General features: G+C 39.1%; 1 protein-coding gene across 1 annotated transcript; it reads right to left on the reverse strand.

The window, feature by feature from the left end:
* Positions 1 to 4,877: 4,877 nt before the first annotated feature.
* LOC124264974 (pyridine nucleotide-disulfide oxidoreductase domain-containing protein 1-like) lies at positions 4,878 to 19,811 on the reverse strand. Its single transcript, XM_046699755.1, has 7 exons — positions 19,709 to 19,811; positions 17,415 to 17,495; positions 13,640 to 13,759; positions 12,814 to 12,885; positions 12,198 to 12,254; positions 5,692 to 5,765; positions 4,878 to 5,069 (listed from the first exon to the last, which is right to left on the reverse strand). The coding sequence occupies exons 1-7, from the start codon at positions 19,775 to 19,777 to the stop codon at positions 4,946 to 4,948; spliced, it is 597 nt and encodes a 198-aa protein (XP_046555711.1). The 5' UTR covers positions 19,778 to 19,811; the 3' UTR covers positions 4,878 to 4,945.
* Positions 19,812 to 20,106: the final 295 nt, after the last annotated feature.

Raw genomic sequence — 20,106 nt, forward strand, 5'->3', positions numbered from 1 at the left:
TCAGTAGATTTTACCACTTTGGAAGTTTGGTAGGATTGGATTTCCTATATCTTGTATGAGGTTGGGGATAACCACTCTTCCGCTGGCCAGTAAGGCGCGACCAAAATCAGTTGTAACTTGTTAAAGTCATTTTGATTTTCTGTAATACCTTTGGTATAGTGCCGATTGGAGGCACGCTGACGCCGCTTAGTCTTTCCCACCGATATGCTCAAAGGCGTCCGTTGCCCATGCTTGAGGATCTGGGACCGGAGAGAAGAATGTTGGTAGTTGTTTGTTGAACTTGGTTGCGAACAAATCTACCAGTGGGGATCCTATTGTCCAGAATGATGTCCTTGAATGCCTCTGGGTGTAGCATCCACTCCGTTGGTGGCGGATTCATAGGATCGGGATAGAGGAAAAGATCTGCTATCAACATTTCCTGGCTCCGGGGAATGTGCTGACGCTTTTATGTCGACATGTTCAAGTTGTCTACTATGCTGAATAGTTGAAAGCTGAGGTCCAACATGCCACTTGACCTTGTTTTTCGGACCCTTGTTTGTTGATGAAGAACGCCACTGTGGAGTTGTCCGTATGGATCATCAGTTGAAGCGTTCCTTAGTATGCTGGACCAGTGTAGTAAGGCGTTTATAGCGCTTTCAACTCTAGCATGTTGATGTGTAGCTTTTTGCTCCTGATTCGACCACTTTCCCGATGCCACTTTGTTGTTTAAGTGAGCTCCCCATCCTTGGTGGGACACATCTGCGTAGAGATGAGTGTTGGATCCGTCTCTGCTAAGTAGGTTCCCTGCGCAGACAGACCGACTTCTGTGTCCACCATAATAGGTATGGTTTCAGTTCGTTCGGTAGGACAAATGGATCCAGAATGGATCCAGACTGCCTCTCTGGGTGTCTGGCGCCCGACATGAGGAGACCGAGTAGACTCTGCCACTCTCGTAGTGGTAACGGAGAGAGTAGTGCTTGTGATACCATGGCTTGTATCTAGCTTCCTAGCTATTCTTTGAGACGACAATGCGATTCTGCGGTGAGATGAACATCTTCCCTAAAAATCTGCTCATATCCTACGTTGTAGGTACCCTTGCCATGTCCGTAATGGCAGCGAAGCAACATTGTCCAGTTCTGGCAACATGACTTGAAGTTTATTTCTTCAATCTTCCAATAATATGTTAAAAGGGCCTGTTGTCAGAATCGCCACAAGTGCAGTGATGATGCATAATTCGTCGTCTCTAGATGTACTGGAATTGCCATGGCTGTGAAGTCTATTTATAGTAGACTGGCTGCCTCGAGCAGAAATCATCAAACGTATCTTGCTGCAATTCGTCAGATTACCAATCTTCAAACTGCAGACAGGTAAGGTCCTTATGACCCGTGAAGAGGGTCAAATCACGCTGTACCCTGCTAACTGGACTGTAAATGGAGCCTTCCTCCCACGTTGAAAAGTTGTTTACGATTGTAGATAACTGCCTGACACGTGAGCTGTGCCTGACTTCTGCACAGGGCATTGTCTCTCATGGACCAATCAGATTGCAGCATTTGATTCATCTCAGATTCCCGCGATGTGACGTCACCGGTGTTGCAGGAAAAAGATCCTTGTAAAATCTTGTGCAGTCGATGATTTCTCTCATCAACACTCGGCTTTGTCCGTAACTTCCCGGAATACCCGAGTGAACACGTGTATAGCAGGCTGAGGTGAAAAGCATCAAAGATTTAAGCCTCGTATTAATACCGATGCAGGTTGACTTGTTTCCCTGGCTGTTGTGACTTTTCTCTTCTTCACTGAAGATAATGCAGTCGTCATTTTATACAGATGATCAGCTGAAGTTTCATACTTGCTTAACGTTGATACTTGTAGACTGTAGTCAGTTTCCAAGTCTCAATGAAGCGCTTAAAATAACCGATTGTGTTGAATTACACAAACGTTATTGTAGAGCTGTCATATTTCTTGTCTCTAGCTCTCTGAATTCCTGCAAATTTAGCTGCCAGATTAGCACCATGATGTCTGTCTGATAACGCTGGCCAGTGTATCGATGGACTTGATCATCATAACTTCTCTGACTCCTTCAACTTCTTCTTAGCCACCTTCACCTTCCTCTGCTAAGAAGATATTCTGTTGCTGCCCATGGAGCTCTGAATAGCCGGTTTGGTGAACTTCTCACTCCATTTTACAAGATGATAGTAGACCTTGTCTTCATAGCAGTGTTAATCCCTACCATGTAGGCGCTTAAATGTTCTGACATGAACTGTTGGTCTTTCTTTGGGTTATTAATAAGGCTGAGTAGATCATCCGATCATCTTCGATGTAGAGTTTGCAAACTTCGCGAATTAGGGTTTCATTGATGGCTCTTGACCTGGCTAATCCTCAAGAAGGTACCGCCTAGTGGTTGTGTCTAGTTGCTTAGCTTCTTGTCCTCCACTTTATAAGTCCTGATGCGAAAGGCCATTGATGAGTTTATAGTTTTCATCTACTTCTGGGGCCTTCATGAAGGGTTCCATATTGTGTAGTGAAAATCTCTTTTTAGCATTAAACGGTGGAATGCTTTGACTCTGATACTTCGCTGCCTCTTAAAGGCTGAGCTGAGGTTGTCTGGGGACGCCCAGTACCGGATCTATGGGTGGCAGCGTTAGCGCGTCAAAATCGCCGTTAGACATCATGTACGCGGTAGGCTTCATTATTCTCTCTTTAGATGGTGCTGCAAGCTCCAGACCATTAGCCATCCATGATTTGATCTCTGTATCGGAGAAGATGACTCTCCATCATCTTCCGGTTTCGGCGTGTCTCGCTCGAAAGTTCGTTGCTGTTGGTCCTGATCTCTAGGTGGGAGATTCTATGTGTAAGCTCGCGCCGCAGGCACTCGTGGAATGCCTAATTGGAGATGCACTAGGTGATCTGTATCGCAGGTGACGCACCAATGTAGATCTTGGCCAGGACAACCTGTGGCCGCCCTGAAGATTAGACCCTGCGATTTCGTCTTGTAGCCGGAGTTCTTTCATAATTGTGTTTCTTTCGCTGAATGCCATGTGCTCTGTAAGTTGTTTGTCCAAGAGTGTCTTACCCAGTGGTCCTTCTTCTGCTAATGCCTTCGCCAGATCGCCGCCACGGACGGTGTTGTCATCCGATGTTCTTCACTTAATCGCTTTTCTTTAACGCAGGTTATGCCCTTTCATCCCGCTTTGAGGTTTTATGTTTTGCACCTCCTTGCAGACCTGCCTTCTTCTCTGTAGTCTTCTCCTGAGCTTAACCTACGCTCCATCAGGTCCATCATCTGCTGGGTAAACTGCTGCATAAAGATGCCCGGGTTGAAGGTTCTGCGCCGATAACTGCTGTTGTTGTACAGGATGACGCCGATTCACAACAATGTTGAGGTGTCATCTAAGGACCGCCTGTCCTCTCTGGTAGTTGCAGTTCGCGCAGATAGGCCGCCTGACTGCGCTTGATATAGTTGCAGACGCCAGTGTAGAAGAAGACCTCATCTTCTTTTCTCGCTGGTACTTCAGGATGAGGATCGGCGCTCATCGTGAAACGTCTGCTTCGGCCCAGTGGGTTGATATCCGCGCTAAGCGATCTCGACTTCTTTCACTGCCCCCACTGACGAATTTGACTGTAGACTTCTTGAAGACGGGTTTAGTCTTTCGCGAGCAGACGGGCGCCCTGGTCTCTTTAGACCAAGCGATGAGGATTGGTTGAGTCGAGACGGCCTTTTCCTAAGGCCGAACCTCTTCACCCTTTCTGCTGCTCTGAAGACGCCACCGCAGCAAATTGGAATGATGTACCTCAACAGACAACAACTCCATCGTTATTAACGCGATTCACCCTGTTGAGACATGACTAGTAACTGCCGCCTCAATTGTCCTTGGCACGCCTATGAACAGAATATAAATAATTACAAAATTCAATTTGAGATAAATGTTGACAAAGTTTACAGCGGAGGCTGGAAGAACATATAGAAGTGCAGTTAGGGGACATAGTAAATGCGATCAGCAGCCAACAATCGAAAACCTGTAAGAAATGCAAGTTTTCATGAAATGTAAACAAGTTGAGACATGTTGTCAACAACGCGAAAAAACGGACAAAATTAGAATAAATTCTCTAAAACCATATTGTTGGTAAATCCTTGATAAAGCCCTTTATACAGCCTAATTTAGTATAAAAGCCTAAAATTCAAAGGATATATGTCAGATAGGGGACCCAGGGCTTCACAACCGGGCCCAATTAGTGCTTAAGAAGGGAGAGTGAACAAGCATGGCTGTCACATCATGTGACCTTTTCAAGGCCAAAAGATGGATTCAAGGGAGGCAACTGGGGTGAGTGATTTTATCGCCCACTTTTTAAGGGAGCTTCAAAAGGATTCAAGTGTTCTACTACAGTTCGCAAGAAGAAGAAGACAAGCAATTAAGCATGAGTCAGGATAAGGAAAAAATATACCTCGTTATTGTATTGTGCATCACATGATCATCACCTTGTTACAGGCATTTAAATCTGCAAATAATACCATAACCCAGCGCTAGTAGCAAACTCAGTGATAACTTATTGTCACGCGATTGGAATTTCTACAAAAGTATTTGGGCTTTTTTCTGTGGACCAGCTAATAAATTTTGTTGTGTCCATGTCAACTTTATGTGTATAGGATGGTGAATTCGCTGGCCCTGTAAATCTCTGACAAACGGCCGTAACATTCACCGTCATGAGGGGCAATCTAATTGGGTGTAAAACTATTGGATTACTTGCTGTTATCCAGGAACAAGGCCCAAGCTTTCTAGGCCTGACTGTTTTAAGGGACAATCTGTAAATACGAAATGTGTTGCATCGCCCATCAGTATTTCTTTTGAATTATTGTCAAGAAACTAAATATACTGAAAGAGCTTTGCAGTGCTTCATTGTCTTCTGACCTTTGTGACTCCAGGTTCCCTTCTTTGCATGTAATTTCTGAGTCTTCACAGGCCAGTGTTGCTCAGCTGTCCATCCTGGTTGAGCTGTGGTAGGGAAGAACTCTGCAGCCCCTGCATCGATGAATGCTGGAAGCTATGGACTTGTCCTTGATTGCCCACACCATCTCACAACCCTCAATCTCATAGCTGTTCACATGAAACAAACAACATACCTTCAACTGCAGCTCTAACACAACCAGAGTTTTATGTGACACGAGGGATGGTGCATCAAGTAGATACAAACATACAGAATGGACACACAGAAAAATGCATTTTAGAGTCAAACTATTTTTCATACTTATATCGAACTAATAGCTTATCTCTCGATCAATAAGATACATATATTTTAAATACATTGCATAGGGAATTTTCATATGGGTATATCATACGTAGGAAGTCTAAGTCTAACATCTAAACTGGTATTGTAAAGAAACGACACTAATGTCATCAGCTTTGTTGTAACACATTTTATAGAACAGGCCCCGATTTCTCGAAACAAACTTAAGTCTGAGTTTTGACTTAAGTTAAAGTTTTTACTCAAATTTGACAAAATGCATTTCGCAGAATGATCTGAAATCGATATTAAGCTCAAACATAGTAGACAATTTGAGTTTGGTGGATAGATTACTTAAGTTGTTTGGGCTTTTTATTTATAAAATGCAGTTGAGGTAAGAATTCAGCTGTTTCAAATTGTCAAACTCAGTTTGAAATTTGAGTAAAAACTTAAGTTTGTTTCGAATAAATCAGGGCCAGAAGTACAACTCCATACACCAGTTCTGTTGCGATGCCTCCATTGCCAACCACCACAATCCGTCTTGCTGCAGTAAGTCTCTGTTGGAACACCTGAAGCATACAGAGAGCATACCCTGTCTGAGGATCTAAGGCAGTTCATGTGTCAGATCAAGGGCTTTTCAGATCTTATACCACTAGGGTATGTTATGTCCATTGTTCTGGCAGGTTGATTTTCTGTGTATCAACCTTCTATCTGCACGTGCAGAGGTTGATATGTGGATAACAACCTTGGCGGTGCAGGAAACGCACGTGCAACAAGCAATGTACAAGTCCATTCGGCGCCCACGTGGTATAGTAGTTAGCACCTTCTCGCGGGTGATTAACGCTTCAAACGCCTGGACGGCTCGAGCGTTGAAATCCATATCACCCTTGAGGAGGGTGCTAATCTATACATACAATATTTCATAAAGAGTACCTTTAAAGCCATTTCCACAGAGCCAAAGAAACCAACCCATTTCACAACAAATCTGCACTACCTTGCCTTTTAGATGTACATGTTGCCTTCAGTTAACATATAGAAAGAACCTAAATGCACTAGATTTTCATTCTAAAATATGACATGTGGTCTGAGGAAACACATGAAAGTCCCATTAACTGCAATACTTCCAAGAAGAAAGTTTATCAAATGACATGACTTCCGATCTAACATCTATGCATTTCTGGTCTATGAAAGTGCATGTCAGAAGAAGCACAATGTTTTATTTATGAGTTCAATGGCTCTAGGCTGCCTTGATAAAAAAAAACAATTTGCATTTCCAGTCCTTCACTTATGGTTTGGAAAATGTGTCCATTGAAATATGCCCTTAAAACAACAAGTTCATGCCTTTTGCTACCTTGATGTTAACGTAATTAAGTCATATCTGGTTTAATGATCTTGACCTAAATGATACTATGTGATACCAGCCCAAGAACTACCTTTCAGAAAGATCATTCCAGCTGCACCAGGTGGAATTCTAAACCCTTACCACATCAACTGGTCAACCTTACAGGAAGACAGCATGTATATACTTCTTGTGATTTGATTGTCCAGCTCTAAAACATCTGCAGGAACACACCTTGAGATACAAACCAATTCTGGTGTATTACTCTTAAAACATCTGCAGGAACACGCCTTTGAGATACAACCAATACTTGTGTATTACTCTAAAACATCTGCAGGAACACACCTTTGAGATACAACCAATTCTGGTGTATTACTCTAAAACATCTGCAGGAACAGCTTTGAGATACAACCAATACTGGTGTATTACTCTAAAACATCTGCAGGAACACACCTTGAGATACAACCAATACTGGTGTATTACTCTAAAACATCTGCAGGAACACGCCTTTGAGATACAACCAATACTGGTGTATTACTCTTAAAACATCTGCAGGAACATGCCTTTGAGATACAACCAATACTGGTGTATTAATTCTAAACATCTGCAGGAACATGCCTTGAGATACAACCAATTCTGGTGTAATACTCTAAAACATCTGCAGGAACACACCTTGAGATACAACCAATACTTGTGTATTACTCTCTAAAACATCTGCAGGAACACACCTTTGAGATACAACCAATACTGGTGTATTACTCTAAAACATCTCCCAATCTCCAGGAACACGTGGCCTTTGAGATACAACCAATACTTGTGTATTACTCTAAACACCTGCAGGAACACACCTTGAGATACAACTAATACTGGTGTATTACTCTAAAACACCTGCAGGAACATGCCTTTGAGATACAACCAATACTTGTGTATTACTCTAAAACATCTGCAGGAACATGCCTTGAGATACAACCAATACTGGTGTATTACTCTAAAAACACCTGCAGGAACATGCCTTGAGATACAACCAATACTGGTGTATTACTCTAAAACATCTGCATGAACATGCCTTGTGAGATACAACTAATACTTGTGTATTACTCTAAAACACCTGCAGGGACACACTGTGAGATACAACCAATACTGGGGTGTATTTCTCTAAAACACCTGCAGGAACATGCCTTTGAGATACAACCAATACTGGTGTATTACTCCTAAAACATCTGCAGGAACACACACCTTGAGATACAACCAATTCTGGTGTATTACTCTAAAACATCTGCAGGAACACACCTTGAGATACAACCAATTCTGGTGTATTACTCTAAAACATCTGCAGGGAACACACCTTTGAGATACAACCAATTCTGGTGTATTACTCTAAAACATCTGCAGGAACATGCCTTGAGATACAATCAATGCTTGTGTATTTCTCTAAAACATCTGCAGGAACATCTACTTCTGAGATACAACCAATACTGGTGTATTACTCTAAAACATCTGCAGGAACACACCTTGAGATACAACCAATACTGGTGTATTATTCTAAAACATCTGCAGGAACACACCTTTGAAATACAACCAATTCTGGTGTATTACTCTAAAACATCTGCAGGAACACACCTTGAGATACAACCAATACTGGTGTATTACTTCTAAAACATCTGCAGGAACATGCCTTGAGATACAACCAATACTTGTGTATTACTCTAAAACATCTGCAGGAACATGCCTTGAGAGCACAACCAATTCTTGTGTATTACTCTAAAACATCTGCAGGAACATGCCTTGAGATACAACCAATACTGGTGTATTACTCTAATACATCTGCAGGAACACACCTTGAGATACAACCAATACTGGTGTATTACTCTAAAACATCTGCAGGAACATGCCTTGAGATACAACCAATACTGGTGTATTACTTTAAAACATCTGCAGGAACACACTTGAGATACAACCAATACTTGTGTATTACTCTAAAACATCTGCAGGAACATGCCTTGAGATACAACCAATACTGGTGTATTACTCTAAAACACCTGCAGGAACATGCCTTGAGATACAACCAATACTGGTGTATTACTCTAAAACATCTGCAGGAACATGCCTTGAGATACAACCAATACTTGTGTATTACTCTAAAACACCTGCAGGAACACACCTTGAGATACAACCAATACTGGTGTATTTCTCTAAAACACCTGCAGGAACATGCCTTGAGATACAACCAATACTGGTGTATTACTCTAAAACATCTGCAGGAACACACCTTGAGATACAACCAATTCTGGTGTATTACTCTAAAACATCTGCAGGAACACACCTTGAGATACAACCAATTCTGGTGTATTACTCTAAAACATCTGCAGGAACACACCTTGAGATACAACCAATCCTGGTGTATTACTCTAAAACATCTGCAGGAACATGCCTTGAGATACAATCAATACTTGTGTATTTCTCTAAAACATCTGCAGGAACACGCCTTGAGATACAACCAATACTGGTGTATTACTCTAAAACATCTGCAGGAACACACCTTGAGATACAACCAATACTGGTGTATTATTCTAAAACATCTGCAGGAACGCACCTTGAGATACAACCAATTCTGGTGTATTACTCTAAAACATCTGCAGGAACACACCTTGAGATACAACCAATACTGGTGTATTACTCTAAAACATCTGCAGGAACATGCCTTGAGATACAACCAATACTTGTGTATTACTCTAAAACATCTGCAGGAACATGCCTTGAGATACAACCAATTCTTGTGTATTACTCTAAAACATCTGCAGGAACATGCCTTGAGATACAACCAATACTGGTGTATTACTCTAATACATCTGCAGGAACACACCTTGGAGATTACAACCAATTCTGTGTATTACTCTAAAACATCTGCAGGAACATGCCTTGAGATACAAACCAATACTGGTGTATTACTCTAAAACATCTGCAGGAACACGCCTTTGAGATACAAACCAATACTGGGTGTATTACTCTAAAACATCTGCAGGAACATGCCTTTGAGATACAAACCAATACTCGGTGTATTACTCTAAAACATCTGCAGGAACACGCCTTTGAGATACAACCAATACTGGTGTATTACTTCTAAAACATCTGCAGGAACATGCCTTGAGATACAACCAATACTGGTGTATTACTCTAAAACATCTGCAGGAACATGCCTTGAGATACAACCAATACTGGTGTATTACTCTAAAACACCTGCAGGAACACACCTTGAGATACAACCAATACTGGTGTATTTCTCAAAAACACCTGCAGGAACATGCCTTGAGATACAACCAATACTGGTGTATTACTCTAAAACATCTGCAGGAACACACCTTGAGATACAACCAATTCTGGTGTATTACTCTAAAACATCTGCAGGAACACACCTTGAGATACAACCAATTCTGGTGTATTACTCTAAAACATCTGCAGGAACACACTTTGAGATACAACCAATACTGGTGTGTATTACTCTAAAACATCTGCAGGAACATACGCCTTGAGATACAATCAATACTTGTGTATTTCTAAAACATCTGCAGGAACACTTTGAGATACAACCAATACTGGTGTATTACTCTAAAACATCTGCAGGAACACACCTTGAGATACAACCAATACTGGTGTATTATTTCTAAAACATCTGCAGGAACACACCTTGAAATACAACCAATTCTGGTGTATTACTCTAAAACATCTGCAGGAACACACCTTGAGATACAACCAATACTGGTGTATTACTCTAAAACATCTGCAGGAACATGCCTTGAGATACAACCAATACTTGTGTATTACTCTAAAACATCTGCAGGAACATGCCTTGAGATACAACCAATTCTTGTGTATTACTCTAAAACATCTGCAGGAACATGCCTTGAGATACAACCAATACTGGTGTATTACTCTAATACATCTGCAGGAACACACCTTGAGATACAACCAATACTGGTGTATTACTCTAAAACATCTGCAGGAACATGCCTTGAGATACAACCAATACTGGTGTATTACTTTAAAACATCTGCAGGAACACGCCTTGAGATACAACCAATACTTGTGTATTACTCTAAAACATCTGCAGGAACATGCCTTGAGATACAACCAATACTGGTGTATTACTCCTAAAAACACCTGCAGGAACATGCCTTTGAGATACAAACTAATACTGGTGTATTACTTCTAAAAACATCTGCAGGAACATGCCTTGAGATGCAACAACCAATACTTGTGTATTACTCTAAAACACCTGCAGGAACACACCTTGAGATACAACCAATACTGGTGTATTTCTCTAAAACACCTGCAGGAACATGCCTTGAGATACAACCAATACTGGTGTATTACTCTAAAACATCTGCAGGAACACACCTTGAGATACAACCAATTCTGGTGTATTACTCTAAAACATCTGCAGGAACACACCTTGAGATACAACCAATTCTGGTGTATTACTCTAAAACATCTGCAGGAACACACCTTGAGATACAACCAATTCTGGTGTATTACTCTAAAACATCTGCAGGAACATGCCTTGAGATACAATCAATACTTGTGTATTTCTCTAAAACATCTGCAGGAACACGCCTTGAGATACAACCAATACTGGTGTATTACTCTAAAACATCTGCAGGAACACACCTTGAGATACAACCAATACTGGTGTATTATTCTAAAACATCTGCAGGAACGCACCTTGAGATACAACCAATTCTGGTGTATTACTCTAAAACATCTGCAGGAACACACCTTGAGATACAACCAATACTGGTGTATTACTCTAAAACATCTGCAGGAACATGCCTTGAGATACAACCAATACTTGTGTATTACTCTAAAACATCTGCAGGAACATGCCTTGAGATACAACCAATTCTTGTGTATTACTCTAAAACATCTGCAGGAACATGCCTTGAGATACAACCAATACTGGTGTATTACTCTAATACATCTGCAGGAACACACCTTGAGATTACAACCAATTCTTGTGTATTACTCTAAAACATCTGCAGGAACATGCCTTGAGATACAACCAATACTGGTGTATTACTCTAAAACATCTGCAGGAACACGCCTTGAGATACAACCAATACTGGTGTATTACTCTAAAACATCTGCAGGAACATGCCTTGAGATACAACCAATACTGGTGTATTACTCTAAAACATCTGCAGGAACACGCCTTGAAGTAAACATGACATACAAGAAAATTACATTCTCTGTGACCTCATATTCAGGGGACATTGCAGCTCAAGGATGGCATTACCAGGCCTCACTTACACACAGTAACTTGGCAAACACGTAACATTCATGTTGTGACCATGGGGACAACTTGACCGTTTGACATCACTGATCAATGTCGCACAAAAATCCCTTGGGCAATAAATGAGATATACTTAATATGATATCCATGTAATAAATCAGCATTATTTCTTCAATTACATGAAGAGGGGAGAAGGTGGTGGTCAGATTCTGACAGAAACTGAATGCATTCCACTTAACAATTGTGTTTTAATGATTTTCAACTTTGAGATAGGAATTAAGCTATCTGATCAGTGATATCATACAGCTATTTTGCACAGATATAGAAGATATGGGAATATATGATAGTACTGAAATATGTAGTACTGAGTCGTACCTTCACACTCTCTGTATCCCGAATGCCAATGACATGCTTGTTGCCACTACTGATCACCTGATGAACAACATGGACTCACATAAATTATCAATGTCCCTGACTACATCAACAATTTTGCATTTAGTAAAAGTGATACAGAGATAGGGATAATGAACAGACAAAATCAAAATAACAACAAATTTCAAAACCAATATTTTATGCTCAACAGTTTTTTATTATTTGAAAAGGAGTTGTAACTGACAAATTATCACACATGGATTCTGTACACTAAAAAACTCATAAACTAAAAGTACCACATTCATATCTGGCAACATGAGATGTTTACCATGTTTCATAGGATCTCCCAAATAAGCTATCTGACATCAATCATGTATGGAATAAGAAAGCCAAGTATGGATATTAATCAGGGTTGGTGGGTCTACAACCAAACTGGTAACCATGGTAACTCAATTTGTGTCATATAATACTGACTGAGTTTAGTTTTACGCCCAGCTTTTTAGCAATATTCCAGCAATATCAATGCACGGGGACACCAGAAATGGCTTACACATTGTGCCCAGTGTCATATAATAACATTTGGGCACCTGTAAGTAGACAACATGATGAGTGGATGTACCTTTGGTCTTCCTCCAGAGCATATACACAGCTTGTCATACCTGACAGTCAGCCCATCAGCACAGCTCAGCTCCTGGTTCACACAGATGACATATTTCTTAGTGGAGGCAAGCAACAGTCCCAACTGACAGCTCTTAGCACATACTGGGAAACTTCTTCTTTTTGTATAAAAAGAAATACATTCAATCCTCCCATGTCATTACATGTGTTTTCTTATGTATCCTGGTGTCTGGGGTTTTTCGACCAAAGTAAGATAAAAACGTATTTTTATGTTTAATATCATTTAAAGTTGTTTTTTACTAACCTTGAGTGATAAAGGATATATTCATCTATTTCACATAAAAATATCAAGTCTTTCCTACCAAAAATTGCTTCGATGACATCCTATCAGCAAAACTGTTGCCACTCTCAACATCTGGGGATTTTTTGTATGGGTTTTCGACGATGAGCCATATTTTTCACTCCGCACTGTGAGGGCATGTTGTGATCATGTGGCTTCCTATTTATATATTGCCTGTCACTAGCAGATGATCTTACTGAAATTCCGCTTGCTATTCCTTGTTATAGGCAGTTGATTTTGCATCTGAAGTGGTATTAACGATCACGGGTAAATAATTTTGATGTTTGTTTGCTTATTATATAAATTAACTTCCGAATTTCAGTCCAGCTAAAATTGTGTCGCCATGTTATGTAATGTACACTCATATTTTTGCTTTGATGCCATGATTTATAGTAGCGGTATATAACATGCATAAAAGCTGTCATGACTGCCTGGAATATTGCTCTCGGAGACTTAAAATAACATTAATTCACTCTCTGACTCCTACATGTCTGACAGCATCCAGCGACGTAGCTGTAGATTTGTGAACCTGCACATTAGGACAGCCAGCCTCCACAGTGCTGGATGGTTTCTCCTCAACATCAAATGTCTCCAGGGTTCGAGATAACTGCAACAAGTCAAACCTTCAACCTCAATATGTCTGCTATTACTACAATAGCATCTCTTTTTTAAATACCATTTTACATGGACATGTATATGTTACAGGGAATGTGTGAAACCAGGGATTTCACATAATCCCTAAAAGAGTCAGTGATTTTGTGAAATCACTGTGACCCCCAGGGATTTCATGTATTCCCTAAAATTTCAAGGGATTTCATGAAATTACTGATATTCGTGGTGTTCCATTACACACATTCCCTGTGATATCAGTGAATGTGTGAAATTAATGTTTGTACCTAAAATGGACACTGATCCAGAGCCATTCCCCGGGGATGGTTATTGCATTTGTTACTGTTTTTCCCCTGCAACTACCCAGATGATATCCCAGAATTCTTGATTGGGTTGAATCTCTAAACCGGCAAGCACAATTGATAGTATAAGTATAATACGTATTTGCTTGCATTGATCAACAAAGATGAAATCTGTTTCACTCATTAATACTTTCATCTCCATTATTATGGTAACAAATAAACACAATTCCACGTTTAACTTCATATGCCAGTGATACAAAATGTTAGGACTGAAAAAACCCGAAGTCAACCGAACGTCTTTATAGTTTTGTCTTATAATCCTAATGAATTTATCATTATATGTTTACGCATTTTTGGAACTCCATAAAAGTAAACCATCTGTTTTAGTGAATATAAAAAGACTGTAATATCTAGACATTTTATAGATTGCCAACATGGATCATATTTCACACACACGCACTATAGTCTGTTTGCAGTGAAAACGTACCGATGAATTTCACTTTAAACAAAAAAGTAAATCAAATAAAGTGAAATTAAGATGTGAATCCTCATAAATTTACCTTGCCAATTGAACATTTAAATCTCATAATTTTTTTCAACTTAGGATAAAAGTTGTTTAACAAACGATCATAGTTTCAAATCGCTATTATTGGTTTATATTACAAGGGGGTATGCACATTAAATGAAACTCCGAGAACAAGAAGGGTTGGTTTCTACGGTAGTCTAAGTTAACGCTCATCACGCACCGCACGTGCATTCGTTTCACTGTTCCACCTACATGCATATACCCCTGTTGTAATAAACAATAATAGCGATTTGAAACTATAAGTGACCACTCTAGTGTGGCGGTATCTCGGTCTCATCGAAACAAAACAGTTAAAAAATGAAGTGGAATGATTTTGCAAAAAATAATAATAACAAAATACATATATTTGAAGGAAGGACGCGTTGTTTTTAACAGCCACTTTACAACAGAATACATTCATCAACCAGTGTGTTGAGTATCTACTCAGACATGAGAAATGCCAAACGTGGACAGAGGAAGGAGGTGACCCTAGGAACATTCTTGGTATTATTATGCACACCATCAAGTTAATGACAAGTATAGAAAGGCGTGAAATCCGGTACCTGCAAAGGTTTGTTCACTCTCCGGGCCTCTGTGATTTCCTGATCAGTGTAAATCAAGACATTGTAAATGTTTTAAAATGGGAGTGAAGAGTAATAGCCGGTGATCAGGCTATCTTGTCCAAATAAATTAATTGTATCAGCATATACTCTGTACTTGCATCATAACTTTAGTCTTCTCTATTTCAAAAAAGACTGCCAGGGGTTTCATGAAATCCCTAAGCCAATATTTCAGTAATTTCATGAAATCCCTTGAAATTTTAGGGAATACATGAAATCCCTGGAGGCCACAGAGATTTCACGAAATCACTTACTCTCTTAGGGATTACATGAAATCCGTGGTTTCACACATTCCCTGTAACATATATATTTCAAGTAATAATAAGATATATGAATTTCGAATTATGTCAATAACTTTTTACCATATATCTCTAGCCAGTTTTTTTGTAAATTGGCTTGCATAGCTCTCTTCACCTGTGGACTGGCAGGTAAATTCTCTATAAACAACTGCAATATCTGTGATGAATTAGACCTACCTTCTGCTCCAATACCTACGATGTATTAGACCTACCTTCTGGTAGCTGGTTGCTGCTATATCTATGATGCATTAGACCTACCTTCTGTTAGTGGGTTTCCTGCTATATCTATGATGTTTTAGACCTACCTTCTGGTAGTTGGTTGCTGCTATACCTATGATGTTTTAGACCTACCTTCTGGTAGTTGGTTGCTGCTATATCTATGATGTTTTAGACCTACCTTCTGGTAGTTGGTTGCTGCTATACCTATGATGTTTTAGACCTACCTTCTGGTAGTTGGTTGCTGCTATACCTATGATGTTTTAGACCTACCTTCTGGTAATTGGTTGCTGCTATATCTATGATGTTTTAGACCTACCTTCTGGTAGTTGGTTGCTGCTATACCTATGATGTTTTAGACCTACCTTCTGGTAGTTGGTTGCTGCTATATTTATGATGTATTAGACCTACCTTCTTGTAGTTGGTTGCTGCTATATCTATGATGTTTTAGACCTACCTTCTGGTAATTGGTTGCTGCTATATCTATGATGTTTTAGACCTACCTTCTGGTAGTTGGTTGCTGCTATATCTATGATGTTTTAGACCTACCTTCTGGTAATTGGTTGCTGCTATATCTATGATGTTTTAGACATACCTTCTGGTAGTTGGTTGCTGCTATACCTATGATGTTTTAGACCTACCTTCTGGTAGTTGGTTGCTGCTATATCTATGATGTTTTAGACCTACCTTCTGGTAGTTGGTTGCTGCTATACCTATGATGTTTAAGACCTACCTTCTGGTAGTTGGTTGCTGCTATACCTATGATGTTTTAGACCTACCTTCTGGTAGTTGGTTGCTGCTATATCTATGATGTTTTAGACCTACCTTCTGGTAGTTGGTTGCTGCTATATTTATGATGTATTAGACCTACCTTCTGGTAACTGGTTGCTGCTATATCTATGATGTATTAGACCTACCTTCTGGTAGTTGGTTGCTGCTATATTTATGATGTATTAGACCTACCTTCTGGTAATTGGTTGCTGCTATATCTATGATGTTTTAGACCTACCTTCTGGTAGTTGGTTGCTGCTATATCTATGATGTTTTAGACCTACCTTCTGGTAATTGGTTGCTGCTATATCTATGATGTTTTAGACATACCTTCTGGTAGTTGGTTGCTGCTATATTTATGATGTTTTAGACCTACCTTCTTGTAGTTGGTTGCTGCTATATTTATGATGTATTAGACCTACCTTCTGGTAATTGGTTGCTGCTATATCTATGATGTTTTAGACCTACCTTCTGGTAGTTGGTTGCTGCTATATTTATGATGTTTTAGACCTACCTTCTTGTAGTTGGTTGCTGCTATATCTATGATGTATTAGACCTACCTTCTGGTAGTTGGTTGCTGCTATATCTATGATGTATTAGATACCTTCTGGTAGTTGGTTGCTGCTATATCTATGATGTATTAGACCTACCTTCTGGTAGTTGGTTGCTGCTATATCTATGATGTATTAGACCTACCTTCTGGTAGTTGGTTGCTGCTATATCTATGATGTTTTAGACCTACCTTCTTGTAGTTGGTTGCTGCTATATCTATGATGTATTAAACCTACCTTCTGGAAGTTGGTTGCTGCTATATCTATGATGTATTAGACCTACCTTCTTGTAGTTGGTTGCTGCTATATCTATGATGTATTAGACCTACCTTCTGGAAGTTGGTTACAGCCTTGACAAGATCAGTGGCAGTTACAAGCAGCACCTTCTCATCAGGGCATAATGCAGACAACTGCAATGAAATAGTAATTAACAGCAAGATCACATCATATCTACAAAGAATTTAGTGGACCGACATTAGAAATTAGTACATTTTGTCCTTGTGATTTTGAATTTGACCTGATTATGACCAGTCATGAAACCAGAGTGTGGACTTACAGCAATGAGAAATTACCATAGTGAATTTACATGTGACTTTAAATACAATAAACAATTTGCCTCGCTGATGACTGGAAATAAAACTCTCATCATCATTAACTGCATTCAAATAAAAACTGAAGACGCAACTATTTTCAGGCTATTATTCATAGACATGTTCTCCTGCTATTATTCATAGGCCTTAGTTCAGGCTATCATTCATATCATTCGAGGTCATCAAAAGTCGGTTTTCGGGTTTGTTGACATCACGAACTTTGCATACTCACGAACTTAGAATACGCTACACCCTTGGGGTGCAGGCTAAAACGGAACCACAGCAAAACGGCACCTGGCGAAAACGGCACCATTTGGACAAAACGGAACCTCGACTTGGCGAAAACGGCTACAAATCTTATGGCGTAAACGGCACAAACTAAAAATCTTATGGGGAAAACTAGTTTGTTATAAGATAATCGGATTGCAGATAATAAATACATCTACTACTATGTCGGAACTATCAAAATTTAAGAACAAGGATGTATTTTATATTCAAGGATACGATGTGAAAACTACTTTATACAGTAACGGCGCATTGAATAACTCAATTATTAGTGATATTCTGAACTCATTACAACAGTTCATTTCTAAAAGTAACCGCTTACAGTAATTATCAAATCTCACGATATATTCAATGTAAGGCAAGTTTTATATATTTGATTTTCTTCATGGCTGCTCATTTCTGCTAAGGCATATCCAACACTATACCTAACATATTTATTATTCAATCATTTATCTGTTATTTTGTCACAGTATTTTTCTTTGTTGTCAAATTATTTCAATTATGTATCCAGCTATTGGAACAATGTAATGGAGTTGCATCTATATAAGCCACTAGGCTTGTTCACCATCCAGGTTTCTTTTGACTTAAATAAAATGTGCTTAAACCAAATATATCTACTGTGCCGACAGTGATTGGAAGTGGGCATCCCATAGCTGACAATCGTGATTGCAGAATGTTTAGATAGTAAATACATCTACTGTGCCGACAGTGATTGGAAAGGGCATCCTGAATTTAGCGTGAAAACATCGCTAACCTTTGATGTTTTAAGTACATTTACTCAACTGAAATCGCCCCAGTGTCAAACTCAGTGTCAAAATGAAATTGTTTTAAACGACAAATGTACCTTATTGTTTCATCAATAAATATCTTAGTTGTGAAGCAGCGACGTTAAATAAAGCAAATAACAACAACCCATTGTTTGTTAGTTTTTGGTTTTATGGAGATTTTTCTTTTTGGGTATACATAACATAATAATTTTTCTGAATATACATAACATATATTATGCAAGCATAATGATATTTCATTTTTCATATTTTACCATTTTATAAGACATTTCCTGAAATTGTGTCACTGCCATATTTAAATTTGTAACATCATTTTGAAAAGAAAATCCAAAGATAATATTTATTTCATGTACATATATATTAAAATATCTAGCTTTTGCAATATAACATGGAGTTTTGAAATTGTATATTTATTGCTTATGAAAAAGACAAAATTCAAATGCCACATCTGTGACATCAGCCACTGGAGTTGTGACACATGAACATTGAGTAAAATTGGGTGGTGTAAAGTTAATATAAAAATATAGTTTCCCTACTTTTGTTACTGTAAAGTGTAGAAAAATATTGTGATAAGTTAGTTACCATAATTTTTTTGGTTTGATTTTGACTTAAGTTTGTCGGATACAAACATCTGACATAAATATGCACGGATTTTCAGAATGACTCATATGTTGATATAATCTAGCTGATGTTATAATGAAATGAAATAAAACATGAGTCAACGTCATACTTTGTTTTATATATTGTGCCGTTTTAGCCCAGAAATCAGTAGCCGTTTTCGCCAATATGGTGCCGTTTTCGCCACACAAATTTGGTGCTGTTCTGCTGTGGTGCCGTTTTAGCTATAACCCCACCCTTGAACCTCATAAATTGAATATACAGGCAATTTTTGTTGGAATCAGTGACGAAGGGAAGTGCTTCTTGTCGCCCTTCAATAATCGTACGATTATAACATATACCTACTGTCTCGGCACAGGAAACTCCAGCTATTCCCCCTCCGACGATAGCAAATGTACATATTTCCACAGCCATACTTGTCAGACGAACATTCAAGGGGAGATAATCTGTCGCTAACATCCCTGTATCATTTCACGATAGACTCGCTGCTGTGTAGTAGTTTAATAACATATGGGATTTGGGGGTTTTCTGTAATGAATAAATAATAACTTTAAAAAAGCATTGATTTTCTATACATTTCCCGGAGGACCTTTTTCAGGAATATTCCTTTTGCTCAGAAATATCACTTCCAAATAACTTTAATAAATATGAAGAATATATATTTCTAAGTTGACAAAAACTATGCATCTATTGCATATGTCTAATCATTTTAAATAAATTGGGATATTTTGACTACCCCCTTG

The sequence above is a fragment of the Haliotis rubra genome, unplaced genomic scaffold, assembly GCF_003918875.1.
Source record: "Haliotis rubra isolate DU_JTF1 unplaced genomic scaffold, ASM391887v1 Scf953, whole genome shotgun sequence".
Lineage (NCBI taxonomy): Eukaryota > Metazoa > Mollusca > Gastropoda > Lepetellida > Haliotidae > Haliotis > Haliotis rubra.